We start from the raw sequence: 14,388 nt of genomic DNA, 5'->3' as shown, positions 1-14,388 counted from the left end.
TGTGACTTTGCACCTCAAGTTGCGCGTCTTTTGTTCAGCAGACCCTGGACGGTCTATCTTTCTCTGAATACAGAGTTGTTCAGTCTCCTGCCTCATCGTCTTCTCTCAACTTTGTTTGAAACACATCGTGCCTTTTAGTATTTCCTCCACTCGCCTTGCTGAAAGGACCACCTCACTCAGCACTTAGACGGATAGTTTGCGCCAAATTAATCTGCCCTGTGCACACATTTCCAATTTGAATCCTTGACCCACTGCCTCCTTTGCCTGCAGAAATATAACCAGCGTCCAGGCCTAGTACGACTTCTACTCCTTCAGTCGAGTCTCTGCTAACTATTCCAGACACGCCTAGCTCTCCCCCACCCAGAACCTTACCACCCCTGCTCATCTTTCCTACGGTGCATATCACCTAACGCTTTAGTAACTACCGTATCCTGCTTTTTTCTGATAAGCTCACAGCCTTCACTTCACGGTTACTCCCCTACATACAAACCTTCAAGTCGCAGACTTTCAAAGATGTGAACGTGTGTCCCCATATCCAGTCACGTACGTTCACTCACGTGTCTGGTGGGCATTGTCAGGCATGTGCACCCTCTACAAGTGAGTGCTTTTCTGCGCCTTGCTGTACAGGACTACATAGAGTACAGTGGGGCAGTAGCTTATTTCTTGCCTGATCACTGATGCCAGCCCCTGTATGCCAGCTGTTGTCCTGCGCTACTTTTCAAGGTGCGTGCATGCCTGCTCAGTCGCTTCACTCGTGTCTGACTCTTTGCAACCCCATGAACTGTAGCCTGCCAGGTTCCTCTGTCCATGGGATTCTGCAATCAAGAATACTGGAGTGGGTTGCCATGCCTGCCTCCAGGGGATCTTCCCAACTCAGGGATCAAACCTGGGTCTCCTGCATTGCAGGCAGATTCTTAAGCACTGAGCTACTGGGGAAGCCCCACATTTCATGGTACTATACTGTAAAGATTAAAAGTGTTCTCTTTATTTTTTGTGCTTGTTTCTTATGTAATATTTGTGTGAAATGTATTAAAAAACTATTACAGTACAGTACAATACAGCCGATTGTGTTAGATGGGGGCCTCAGCTAACTTTGTTGATTGTTGTTCAGCCGCTCAGTCATGTCTGACTCTTGGTGACCCCACGGACTGCAGCACGCCAGGCCTCCCTGTCCTTCACCGTCTCCCAGAGCTTGCTCAAACTCATGTCCATTGAGTCAGTGATGCCATCCAACCATCTCATCCTCTGTCGTCCCCTTCTCCTCCTGCCCTCAATCTCTCCCAGCATCAGGGTCTTTTCCAATGAGTGCATCTTTGCATCGGGTGGCCAAAGGATTGGAGCTTCAGCCTCAGCATCAGTCCTTCCAATGAATATTCAGGATTGATTTCCTTTAGGATTGACTGGTTTGCTCTCCTTGCAATCCAAGGGACCCTCAAGAGTCTTCTCCAACACCACAGTTCAAAAGCATCAATTCTTTGGTGCTCAGCCTTCTTTATGGTCCAACTCTCACATGCATACATGACTACTGGAAAAACCACAGCTTTGACTTTGGACATAGTCCAAATTTGTCGGACTTATGAATAAATTGGACTTATAAACGCACTCTCAGAACAGAACTCATTTGTATATAGAAGACTTACTGTATAACTAGGCTTTTGGAGTCTGGTAAGCAAGACCTCAGGTTGAGAGGAGCTCTTTATCTCCAGTAGTCACTAAAATCATACTAAGGACTCAGTAAATCTAACCTATTGATCAAAATGAATAGGGCTTTGTCCGAGTACTGTCCGTGGTCTGCACTTCCCCTCCTTGTTCCCGAATTTTTCCAGGCTGCTGTGCCTCTGTCCTCTGCTTCTACCCATTTCCCACCCGCCCTGGCTCCTCTATACGTGTCACCAATCACCTTCTGCAACTAGGAAGCTGAGTTTGGGGAGTGTGTCTTCCAGTTTGTAGCCAACCTCCAGGATTACTTTTCTCGTCCTTCCCCCTGCAATAATTTCATCATTGCAACAAGGAAGAAACCTTTAAAGTTCATCCCATTTTTGTCTTCATGTCTGTAGGCAAAAAACAAAAAGCTCCTAAACTCATCATTCAGATTAGGACTGGGTCACAGGCCCAGAACCTGAATCAGATGTGATGTGATTTAGGGAACATTTTACTGAAAGATGGCAATAGGGGTCCGGTAGTCACTGCAACCTTGAATTCTTTGAAGACTGAAAAGCCTGTGTGGTTGGAAGGAGTGCTCAGTCGTGTCTGACTCCTTGAGATCCTATGGCTGTAGCCCACTGGGCTCCTCCGTCCACGGAATTTTCCAGGCAAGCATACTGAAGTGAGTTGCCCCTTCCTCCTTGAGGGGATCTTCCTGACACGGGGATCGAACCCACATCTCCTGCATTTCAGAGGGTTTCTTTATCACTGAACTATCAGGGAAGCCAGATGTAAGGGCATTTTATTACCAGTGAGCACAGCCAGTGTGTTGCCCCCATAGCTGTGACATGTGGCTGGAAAAGCGTGTTTGCCGTTATAGTCAAATAAAGTAGGGGTAGAAATTAAAATTAAATGACAGAATCAATCATATGATGATGCTTCAGTGAAAACATTCATGCCTAGTGTTTTAACAGTGTAGCTGTTTCATGTATGTAATGATCTGTTGGTATGTTTCCCCTTTACATTCTGAAAACTAAAGTCATACTCTTAATTTTACAGCTTCGCAAGTCTGTCTTCAGCATCAGGGCAAGGAACCTTCTAGAAAAGGAGACTGCAGTCACGAAAATCTTACGGTAACACCGTTTAACATTGATACACAATTAAACACAAATAGGGTTATATGAAATTAAAAAAAGCTGTTTTTTTAAAAATAATGAACAAATTTCTGAGTATTCATATATACTTCCTGCTAGAAAGTAGGTTTGAGTAACTGTATGCTTAGAAATAATGTTAAACACATCATTGATGTCTTGAAAAAGTAATATTTTACTAACTCAATTGGTCATTTTCTCTTTCATGCACTTAAACATAAATTTTAAGTATGGAGAAGGGCAGAAAGATGGAAAGAATTTCTCCTTACAAGTATTATGTCTTTTGTGATGTCTAAAGGACAAGTCACAATCTAAGGGGAAAATGGTAAAAGGGAAAGCTTTCTGTGGTTTTAGTTTGAGTCACAAAACCCCAAATTTGTATTCGTTGTCCTTCAAGAAGAACTCTGCCCGACCTGTGAAATGGGCTGCTGCTGTTGTTACTTATCAGCTTTGGGAACAAGGCGATGAGCTAAAGAAACTGTAGCTTCCTCTCAATTTTATTCATGTGACCTATGCGCAAACCGAAGAATTCTGGTCTTTAAAAACACGTTCCGTATGTTAACTAATTGATTTTGTTTTGGCTTAGGATCCCTCTGTGTCCCATTAATAGGAGGGGAGTGGGAAGATGGCGCATCATTGTTTAAAAATGTCCTTAAAAAAATAAGTTAACTTATATATGCCTGCTGCATGCTTCGTTCCCCAGTTGTGTCCGACGCTTCGTGACTGCATGGACTGCAGCCTGGTCGGTAGCCCCCCAGTCTCCTCTGTCCATGGGACTTTCCAGGCAAGAGTACTGGAGTGGGTTGCTATTCCCTTTTCCAGGGGATCCTCCCAACCAGGGGATCGAACCTGCATCTCCCGTGTCTCCTGAATTATAGCAGGTTCTTTAGTCCCTGAGCCATCAGGGAAGCCCTGACTTATTTATAGTACCTGTTAAACATTCACTTTATGCTCACCTATATATGAACACAAATCACAAAATTAGGTCATAATTCATAAAACTGGACATTGTCAGGTGGGTTCATAGAAGCTTGAACCTAAATATTATAGAAGCTTGAATCTAAAATATTAAAGAGATAAATATGACATATAACAGGTCAGTTATTTCTGAAGTGTAGTAAAGTTGGGGTAAAGAGATGATTAAGAAGAATATGAATTTTTAAAATTTTTATAATTATGTATCAATGTTAATAAATTTAAAAGAATTAATACCACAATAAAGTGATTGTAATTTACTGATTTATATTTACTATGAGGGAAACCCCCCTCATCAAGGCTATGGTTTTTCCAGTAGTCATGTATGGATGTGAGAGTTGGACTGTAAAGAAAGCTGAGCGCCGAAGAATTGATGCTTCTGAACTGTGGTATTAGAGAAGACTCTTGAGAGTCCCTTGGACTGCAAGGAGATCCAACCAGTCCATCCTAAAGGAGATCAGTCCTGGGTGTTCATAGGAAGGACTGATGTTGAAACTGAAACTCCAATACTTTGGCCACCTAATGCAAAGAGCTGACTCATTTGAAAAGACCCTGATGCTGGGAAAGATTGAGGGCAGGAGGAGAAGGGGATGACAGAGGATGAGATGGCTGGATGGCATCACCAACTCAATGGACATGGGTTTGGGTGGACTCCAGGTGTTGGTGATGAACAGGGAGGCCTGGCGTGCTGCGGTCTATGGGGTGGCAAAGAGTCGGACACGACTGAGTAACTGAACTGAACACACCTTTATGTGTCCACTGCCTTTAATGCCCTTTCTACCTTCTGTGGCTCAACAGTTCAGTCATCAGCTATTGAGATGGAGTTTGCATTTCTGTTATTTCATTTACCTTCTTGATTTGGGAGTGATTTTGAGAAGAGGGAAAATAAATGGTGACTCTGAGCTGCCATCTGTACTGCAGAAATCTATTCTATTCTATGTCTTTTGAATTTTTACCTCCCTGGTGGTTCAGATGGTAAAGAATCTGCCTGGGATGCAGGAGACCTGAGCTCAGATCCCCTGGGTCAAGAAGATCCCCTTGGAGAAGGGAATGGCTACCCAATCTAGTATTCTTGCCTGGGGATTTCCATGGACAGAGGAGTCACAAAGAGTTGGACACAACTGAGCAGCTTTCACTTTTGCATATTACCTTCCAAAAATAAATATAACTGATTTTTAGTAACAACATTCTTAAAATGTTTAGGATTGGTGGACCCAGCTGGGCAGGGTCTTGGCCAGAGTCTTAATGAGAACCAATTAGAACCAATCTGAACCAATTAGAATCTTAATGAGAACCAGTGAGAACCAGTTCACACTGGAACAGTGTGTCCAGTTGATGACCTGTTTTCTAGAGAAAGAAAATGGTCCTTTAGCTTGTAGTTCGGATGAGTGGATTTTCGAAAAGTTCTTGAAGCTAACAGTGAAATTACTTCTTGGTTATGGCCTTAAATTCCTGGACATTCATTTTCCTGGAATGAATATTCAAGTCCTATTAATGGAGGGGTCTTGGTTCTTAGTACTGATATTGAAGCTATAGAATTACCAGGGTTCTCACTTAGCAGGGAACCCACATTTTCAAATATGCATCTTCTGTTTGAAATAGGATCTGAGTTATTCTGGCAAAGAGCATGCTGTATACCTCCCTATGAACAGGAAATTCAAGTCCACAAAGAAAAAAGAATTTCAGAGAGAGGCTAGAGTGTTGAATCAGTGGTGGGGTCACCAGTGATTTCTACATATTATAATCTGTATATAATTCTACATAATCATCTTTCAGTTGTATTTTTCTATTTATTATTATTTTTTGACATTAATGTGTGCTTTGAAAATTGAAATGAACTTCTGGGTATGTATAGGAACACTTTGATGAGAAACAAAAAATAGGGCATTTTAACAGAACTTGAGAACACTGTCAAAAGCTTAAATGCAGGTGATTCACTTGGCACTAATGGGCCAGACTTACCTGGACAGTCTTGTGAGAAAGACGATGGCCCTAAATTATAAAATCCAAGGTTGCTATTAAATTCACTCTTGTTTTGACTTTGTCTACACTGTTCAGCTCCACTAGAGAAAGCTTTCTTCAAAAGGCAGTGACCTTTATACCACATCAGATGAAATCAAAACACCAAGCAGTGTGCTTTCAAAAGCATCGCCCCCTCTCCTGAGATTTCTCTAATTCGAGCCCTGAAATTGAGCAAAAATGCATTATCATTCCTGTGAGGCTGAATGCATCGAGAAATGTCAGAATAAAATAATTAAACATGTTTCATTATTTTAGAAAGTTCCATCCTTTTGCAGTTCACTGTCAGTATCTCTTTAGCTAGGGATGGAAGCTTTATAACCTCTCTGAGTGCTCAGTATGGTGTGATTTTTGTCATGTGATGTTTGGATCTATGACATAATTTTCTTTTCCATACACTGAATTAATATGTTAAAATGATATTAACATATAATTATTATATTATATTATAATTATATTATATAATTATTATTATATTAACATATAATTAAAATATAGTTGAATGCTACTTACTGTTGAAAAACTAAATATATTTAATGACATATTGGGTCAGTTTTTCTCATCACTTTTTTCAAAGTTTATTCCCTAAATTGTTCCTACACTGAAGTAATGGATATTTTAATATAATAAAACAATATACCAAAACTGAGTAGTTTCTCTCCCTCTCTCTCTCTCTCTCTCTCTCTCTCTCTCTATATATATATATATATATATATATGTAGATATATATACACATTTTTTTTCAATCTTTTGGCCACACCACACAGCATATGGGGTCTAAGTTTCCTGACAGGGATCAAACCTGCACCCTCTGCATTTTGACCTCATAGGATTACCTGAGCATGTGTATCAAGTTCTTACTCAGCAGCCCTGTAGCCAAAATAAGTAAGAATCCTGGCTCCATGCCTTCTGAATGTCTGATACTGGGCAAGTTGCTTATGTCTCTGCACCTCTGTTTTCTCATCTCTTAAATGAGGTCTGTAAATTTATAGCCGCTGACTTATAGGAGAGGGTTAAACAAGCTGGTATCTGTAGGTGATTTTCCATTATTGGCAACAAGTTAGGGAAGACCCACGGTTGCCCCTGAGGGACAAGCAACTGACAGCTACCTTTCAAAGCTGATCCTCCAGGGCCTGCTGCAGAATGTCCGCTGTTGTCCAGCAGAGGCCAGATCTGGAACATAAAATGCTTTTGACACATCAGTTCAGTCGCTCAGTCGTGTCCGACTGTTTGCGACCCCATGAATCGCAGCACGCCAGGCCTCCCTGTCCATCACCAACTCCCGGAGTTCACTCAGACTCACGTCCATTGAGTCAGTGATGCCATCCAGCCATCTCATCCTCTGTCGTCCCCTTCTCCTCCTGCCCCCAATCCCTCCCAGCATCAGAGTCTTTTCCAATGAGTCAGCTCTTCGCATGAGGTGGCCAAAGTACTGGAGTTTCACACATCAGTGTACTCTTTTTCCAGGTTGATCCCAAAGTTCTTGCTTACCCAGCTAGAAGCAGTGTACTGCTGCAGCTCAGTTGAGAAGCTTCCCTGGTGGCTCAGTTGGTAGAGAATCCACCTGCAATGCAGGAGATCTAGGTTCAATCCCTGGGTCAGGAAGATCCCCTGGAGAAGGGAATGGCAACCTACTCCTGTATTCTTGCCTGGGAAATCCTATGGACAGAAGAGCCTGGCAGGCCACAGTCCATGGGGTTGCAAGAGTTGTACATGATTTAGTGACCAAACCACTGCCACCAGCAAGCTTTACTAGACTGGCTAACATCTTTAGGGTATCATCAGATCATTTGTTTAATTCATTTGCTGGATGCTTATTGTCGGATATAGTTGTAAACTAACAACAGATTTCTCAGCCCAGGTTAGCATCCCCAATAGCCAACGGGAACTCCTGGACGTGGGAAACTGTGATCTTTGTAATGCCCAAACGGAGGCTGTGAAAGTCTCCATTCTGCTTGGATGGGCCAGGAAATAAAACAGTCCTGTCTCAGAAGTGGGACACCTACAGAGGCATTGGCAGGAAGCCTAGTCAAACAGGGAGACCAGCATCCCACAGAGAGGTTTAGGGGTGGCCTCAGGTGTTGGTAAAGTGGAGCCTGATGGGCTTGGCAGCCAGAACAGTGACAGTGAGCAGGATTTAATCGAGATCATTGGTTCAGAGGGGCTGGTGCCCTGGGCAAGGGAGCAGCTGAACAGAAGGTGTGACTGCCAACATGGGCACCACGGGCAGACCAGGGACCACTGGGGCTGGGACACCATGGCATCGTCTTCTGCAGGGGTTGTAATTTGTGCCTGGAACCTTCCGTGTGCACACAGCGTTGGCGCTCCATAACTTCAGGATGGTTGAGGGCTTAGCTGGGGTAGGTCCTTCCTGGGCCGTGGGCTTGCTGAGGTATTCTCTTGATCCACTGGCATCTCTGAGGGTCTTATTCTCCCAGCTCTCTCTCCCCAAGGGAGATTAACTGACATCTGGACTCTTCCCTAGGATGTGAGCATCTAAGTTTTATTCCCCTGGAAGGGGTGGCAAACCTGATTTTGAACCGATGGAGGAGATCACGGAATTTTTAGAGGAAGAAATTCAAATTAAATCCCAAAGATTCCCTCCAAAGTCCGCCTGTCCCTGTGCACTTCGCTAGCTGTGAAAGCAGGGGCGTTGAGGAGAGGGCAAGGAGCCTCTTCATCCGCCTCTGCCTTGTCTTGTCTAGACTGGAGCTGCCAGTCCTCTGAGCAGATTCTCGGGGAGTCTAACAGCGCTTCGCGATGCAGAGCACGATTTCTTATCCCTTTCCCATGGCATGTTCTCCTTTTCAAATTATCATTTCATCTGTTCGCCCAGGAGTTCACAACTTCTGGGTAAGGTCACGGGAGTTCTGTGCAGCTCCGTGCCCTGGGCACAGCTCACAGGGCATGCACAGCATCCCCGAGAGGATGCGAGGACTGTGCACGTCCCAGAACCCGGGGCCAGACCTGCCAGAGCTCAGTGAGACCTGCTCCAGCCCCTGAGGGGTGCGGTGCACCAGGAAGACCCCGCAGACAAGAGGAAGCGGGCTGAGACTGGTCAGCCTGCCGACACCGCGGCAAATTCTTATAACCATCGTTAGCAAGAATAACCTGAAGTTTTCAGGAAAGAGAGTATGGGGCATTAGTGCACCCTTTATTAATTAAATTAAATTAAATTATTACTATCTGATTTTTTAAATAGATGTATTAATGTATTGACTATGTTTAGAAATACATAGACTTTTAGTGTGACTCTATTAGAATTGCCATTACACAGTAATCAAATATTTCATGTAAGTATTAAATACTATTGTAAATATTTATCTGTGATTTTGTTAAGTCTGCCTAACCATTGGCTTTCCTTACGAAGATTTTCCTGGTACTTAAAAAACTTGTAGACTGGTTGGAAGACCATTTGGAGATATAGAGACTATGTAAATGGGTAGAAATTAGCTGTATTCAGAGAACAATAAACTAAGGCAATAAGATATGTGGGAGACTTCCCTGGTGGGCCAGTAGTTAAGACTCCACACTTCCACTTCAGGGGCTTGGGTTCAATCCCTGATGGGGGAATTTCTGCATACCATATGGTGCAGCCAGGAAAAGTAATTAGTTAATTTTTTAAAAAAGAATCCGTGGGTGCATGCATTTGAATAAAACATAAAATAGTGAAAATTTCAAGGAAGCAAAATATAACTTAATTGAAACAATATATTCTTGTTTTGTTTGCTTTTACCAACTAAACTTTCTTTCCTTGCTGCTGCTGCTGCTAAGTCACTTCAGTCGTGTCTGACTCTGTGTGACCCCATAGACGGCAGCCCACCAGGCTCCTCTGTCCATGGGATTCTCCAGGCAAGAACACTGGAGTGGGTTGCCATTTCCTTCTCCAATGCATGAAAGTGGAAAGTGAAAATGAAGTAGCTCAGTCATGTCCGACTCTTTGCCACCCCATAGACTGCAGCCTATCAGGCTCCTCCGTCCATGGAATTTTCCAGGCAAGAGTACTGGAGTGGGGTGCCATTGCCTTCTCCCCTTTCCTTGAACTTTGAAAAATGTTTTCAGATATAATTAACATATGTATTAGTTTCAGGTGTACAGCATAGTGATTCTAGGAGGTTTGTATATACTATGAAATGATCACCACAAAGAAGTCTAGGTAACATCCATCACCTTACATAGTAAAATAATATATTCTGTTTTTCTAGATAGTACCTGATTTGTAGTAATCAAAATATATTTCATTGACATAGTATATGATTTGTAGATTACTTTCAGATAAGCCCCCAAAATTATTGTGTTAATACTATGGATTAGGAGAGCTACTATTAAATTTTACCCAACAGATGTGGGAAGATATTTTGACTAGGTTTTTCTTTTACTGTTCTATCATTGATGGGTAAAGCAGCAAGTAATAGAGGAAGATGCATATCTCTAGAAAAATCAGTTTGAATGGTTTATGCAACATTTGGCAGATTTCATTTTTGTTATTAAAAAGCTCAGCCTTTGCATAGCAGTTGACATTTTTCTGAATCCTCAGCAAGGTTCACCTCACAGTGAATGGTACGGGGTTTCAGATATTTTATTTGCTGAATTTCAATAGATGCACTAAAGGCATGGATTTCTCAAGAGGTCATTTTCCTTCTCACGTATGGTACCTGTGTATGAGAAGACTTAAGGCTTCTTTCGTTTTTCAATCTAAAACAGTGAGGTTCTGGTTGTCGGTGTAGTTGCATGTCTACGTATGAAAACATTTTCTTGAAAAACACAAGATTGGAAGGAACTGATTCTCTGCGGCTATTGAAGAGCCGTCCTGAGGACTGGGCTGACTCACTAAGGAGCTGGATCTTCAGTACGATATAAACTATAAACCTATAAACGCAGCTCTTCTCTCATTGCCGGAGGCCAGGAGCGAGGCACTCACCATTAGCTTTAGCACTGTGGAGGCAGGTGAGAGTCCTTCCCAGGAAGCACTCATCTGTTCCCTTCCCAAGTTCTGAAGCCATGGCTTTACATCATCACCCCTGAAGGACTATCTCTCTATTCTCTCTGGACGTTGTTGCTGTCGTTCAGCCACTCAGTTGTGTCCGCCTGTTTACGACCCCATGGACTGCAGCATGCCAGGCTTCCTTGTGATGTCCTCCAATGTCTCCCAGAGTTTGTTCAAACTCATCGCCATTGAGTCGGTGATGCCATCCAACCATCTCATCCTCTGCCACCCCCGTCTCCTCCTGCCCTCAATCTTTCCCACCATCAGGGACTTTTCCAGTAAGTCTCTTGATGTGACTATCTTACGTTAACCACATCTGATAATACTTTACAAGGGGACCCTCAAATTCAACGTTCTGCAAAGTCACATTGCCATGCCTTTAGATGGTAATGACATTTAATACCGGACACTTAATACCAAGTAATTTAACTTCTCTATAATGTATGAAAATAATTTGAAGACTCACAGGCCTCTGTCTTTCATTATAGAACGTACAGACTTTTCCCATCCCGTGTCCGGGAACATTAAGAAAGAAGATGTGGAGACAGCTAAGAAAGAAACCAAGGACCCCCTGCTACTGTCTCTATAAACAACTCGTGGTGTTTAAAGGCTAATAAAGCCCCAAGATCTCTCTTAGAAACATCATCTTTGGGCCAGTCTTAAAATATTTTAGATGGAGACATGTCAAGAAAAATAGAGACAATTTCTTAAGACACAATTCTCTCCCCTCGACCTCCATAAAAGATTTTATATAAATATATGGCTGTCATATAAGGGGTAATTGAAATTCCACAGCACAAAGGCAAGGCGGAGAAGGGCGGGGGGGGGGGGGGGGAGTCAATCTTTCATATTTTTTTTTTCAAAGGCTTGGCAAGAAACCAGGGGTAATATTTTTGCAACTGGGAGTTCGTGTTTGCTGAAGAATATTCCCACGTTTGAGTCATCATCAGGGGTCCTAGTCTTGTTTTACTTTCAAAGGTAGAGAGGGCGGAACGCTAACCCCAGCTGGGAGAAGGAGCATGCCCCCCTGTCCTTCTCCTCCAGGGAGCAGGGATAAAGGGATTACAGATGCCTGCATAATGGAGAATTTCCTCACTCAGACAAGACAAAAGGCTTCATTATTTTTCACCAGACCCTTGAAGCCTTGTGCCTTCCAGTACCAGAAGCCAGGCAAGCTGACCAAGTGTTTTGTTTTGTTTTGTTTTTAATTTTAAGCCCACAAAATGGAGTTTCTAAGAACCCGGGCTTCAAGGACTTGCCATTATGAAGGGATAAAGGAAAGATATTGAAGACCTTCATGTCACAACTCTTAGGGTCTCCCCCCAACCTGGATGAGCCAGACTGTCCCTGGGGATCACAGTGTGTGTCTTCAACACCTGAGCATTGTCTTCCTTCCATGCGACCAGAAGGCATCTAAATCCTTATGAAAAATGTAAAGCGGCAAAATAGAATTGAAATGAATCTTCGAGTACTTTTCCTTCGGACTGGGTTTTTTCCTGAGTAACTTCAACAATGGATGCATCTAATTTCTTGTTGATAAAAGAGTAACAGTCTCAAATTCCTCCCTTATTTACTATTTTGATTTGGCCGTAGATTGCTGTAAGACACGGTATACAGTGACCTTGTTCCCAGTGATGGTTTGTAAGTTTCTCTTAATAACTTTTTCATAGAATATAGATAAAGCTTTATAAGCTTTCTACTTGCAAGGAACACTGTCTGATTTTTTATTCCCGTCTCAGGGTCTCCTCTATCATAGACATGCAGCACATTTCTTGCGTGGTGTAGTATTCAAGTGAAAGTGAAGTCGTTCAGTCATGCCCAACTCTTTGTGACCCCATGGATTGTAGCCTGAGACTCCTCTGTCCATGGGATTTTCCAGGCAAGAGTACTGGAGTGGGTTGCCATTTCTTTCTCCAGGAGATCTTCCCAACCCAGGGATTGAACCCAGGTCTCCTGCATTGCAGGCAGATACTTTACTGTCTCAGCTACCAAGGAAGCCCAATGAATAAAAAAAAAGTAAAAGTAAATGATTAAAAAATAAATAAAAGATTAGTAGTATTCTAACTTGAGATCAAATTAAGATTATTTAACGTCCCCTTTCAAACGCACAGTTCAAACACTTGCTCTTTTGTTTGTGATTATTTCCATGCTTTGTGAGCATAAAAGGATCAAAAAAGAAATGAAAATATTTGATCTTTGCAGATGTCAAGGTTCGTTCATTTAACAAATGTTTGTTGAGCACCTACTATGTACAAGGTGGAGTCATCAGTGACCAGCCGGGTTGTCTTGGAGCTCTTTGGAGCCCGGCACATATGAGGATCGGCAGGACCACGGAGAACGATGTGGAAAGCGAGGTCCCTGCTGGTGGAGGATGGGACCTGGAGGGGCCCTCAGAGGCAGACATACAGGACTTTGCAAGTCAAGCTGAGCTTTGGGTCTTCATCTTTCTCTGAGGAGCAATAGGATGTTGAGGATTTTAAGGCAGTGATGATAATGGTATTCATTACCTATTGTTGTGTTGCAAACTACGCCACAATTAGTGATTTAACCAGCACGTGGATGAACTCACAACTTTGGTCAAGAAGCTGGGCATGTGTTGCTTTCTGCCATGTATCAGCTTGACTCAGCCACAGGTATATGTGTCTCTCCTTCCTCTGAAACCAATACAGTATTGTAAAGCAATCATCCTTCAGTGAAAAATAAATAAAAATTAAAAACGTAGGCATGGCTTCATGGGGTCTCTGGCTCTGGGTCTCTCGCAAAGCTGCAGGCATTTTGAGGGGAATGGGAGCATCCCCTTCCTAGCTCGCTTGCACGGTTGTTAAGAAGGCTGTGTGCCTCCTGGGCTCTTGGTGGGAGCCCCCTCATCTCTTAGGAGGGGGGTCTTTCCTTAGAGCAGCTCTCAGCATGCTGCCTTCTTCCTCAAGGGAGTGAGAGACTGCAGAAGGGGGAACCAAAGTGTCTGGTGACCTCTTCCATCCCTTCTGCCTTCTGTTCATTAAAAGCAAGCCTCTTAAGTCCTGCCTGCACTCAAGGGGCTACACAAAGGCAGGGAAACCAGTGTAACCAACAGTGCAGTCTGGTTGCTCGCCACTCAAAAGGCAATACAGAGGGCGTGCATGCTCAGTCGTGTCTGACTTTGGACTTTCCCAGGAAGAATACTGGAGTGGATTGCCATCTTCTTCTCCAGGGAATCTTCCCAGCCCAGGGATCAAACCTGCGTCTCCTGAGCCTCTGAATTGGCAGATGGGTTCTCTATCACTGAGCCACCTGGGAGGGTAATATAGAGGGCAGGTTGGTGGAAAGGAGAGTTTGTTTTATTTTGGATGGCAGCAGCTGGGTAGGGGGTGGGTGTGGATTCTGTCCAAAGGCTGATTCCTCCCCAACACCAACATCAGGGGGCACGAGCTTCTATAGAGAGAAGAAGGGGGCTCCACACAGCAGCCACAGTCATCCCTGACGGGCATCTTGAAGTCGGTCATCGGTGGTCTGAGCAGCGTCGTGTTGATTGGTTTCAATTGTTAATCTTCAGTTCCAGGGTCGGTTTGTTTGCATTTCTTGAGGCCGGTTCTCAGAATTGTGGCAGCTTTTGGACACGATTTAGCAATGGAG

The 14,388-nt window shown here is 43.4% G+C and overlaps 1 protein-coding gene across 1 annotated transcript in view; it reads left to right on the top strand.

Moving 5' to 3' along the window:
• Positions 1-14,388, top strand: part of NALCN (sodium leak channel, non-selective) — a 283,373-nt gene that overhangs the window by 209,322 nt on the left and 59,663 nt on the right. Inside the window, exon 17 of the mRNA XM_052650063.1 lies at positions 2,704-2,777. Coding sequence (XP_052506023.1) covers positions 2,704-2,777 — 74 coding nt within the window. The remainder of the gene's footprint in view (positions 1-2,703; positions 2,778-14,388) is intronic.

This window comes from Budorcas taxicolor, chromosome 12 (genome assembly GCF_023091745.1).
Source record: "Budorcas taxicolor isolate Tak-1 chromosome 12, Takin1.1, whole genome shotgun sequence".
Taxonomy (NCBI): Eukaryota; Metazoa; Chordata; class Mammalia; order Artiodactyla; family Bovidae; genus Budorcas; species Budorcas taxicolor.
This window is presented reverse-complemented; position numbering and strand designations above follow the sequence as displayed.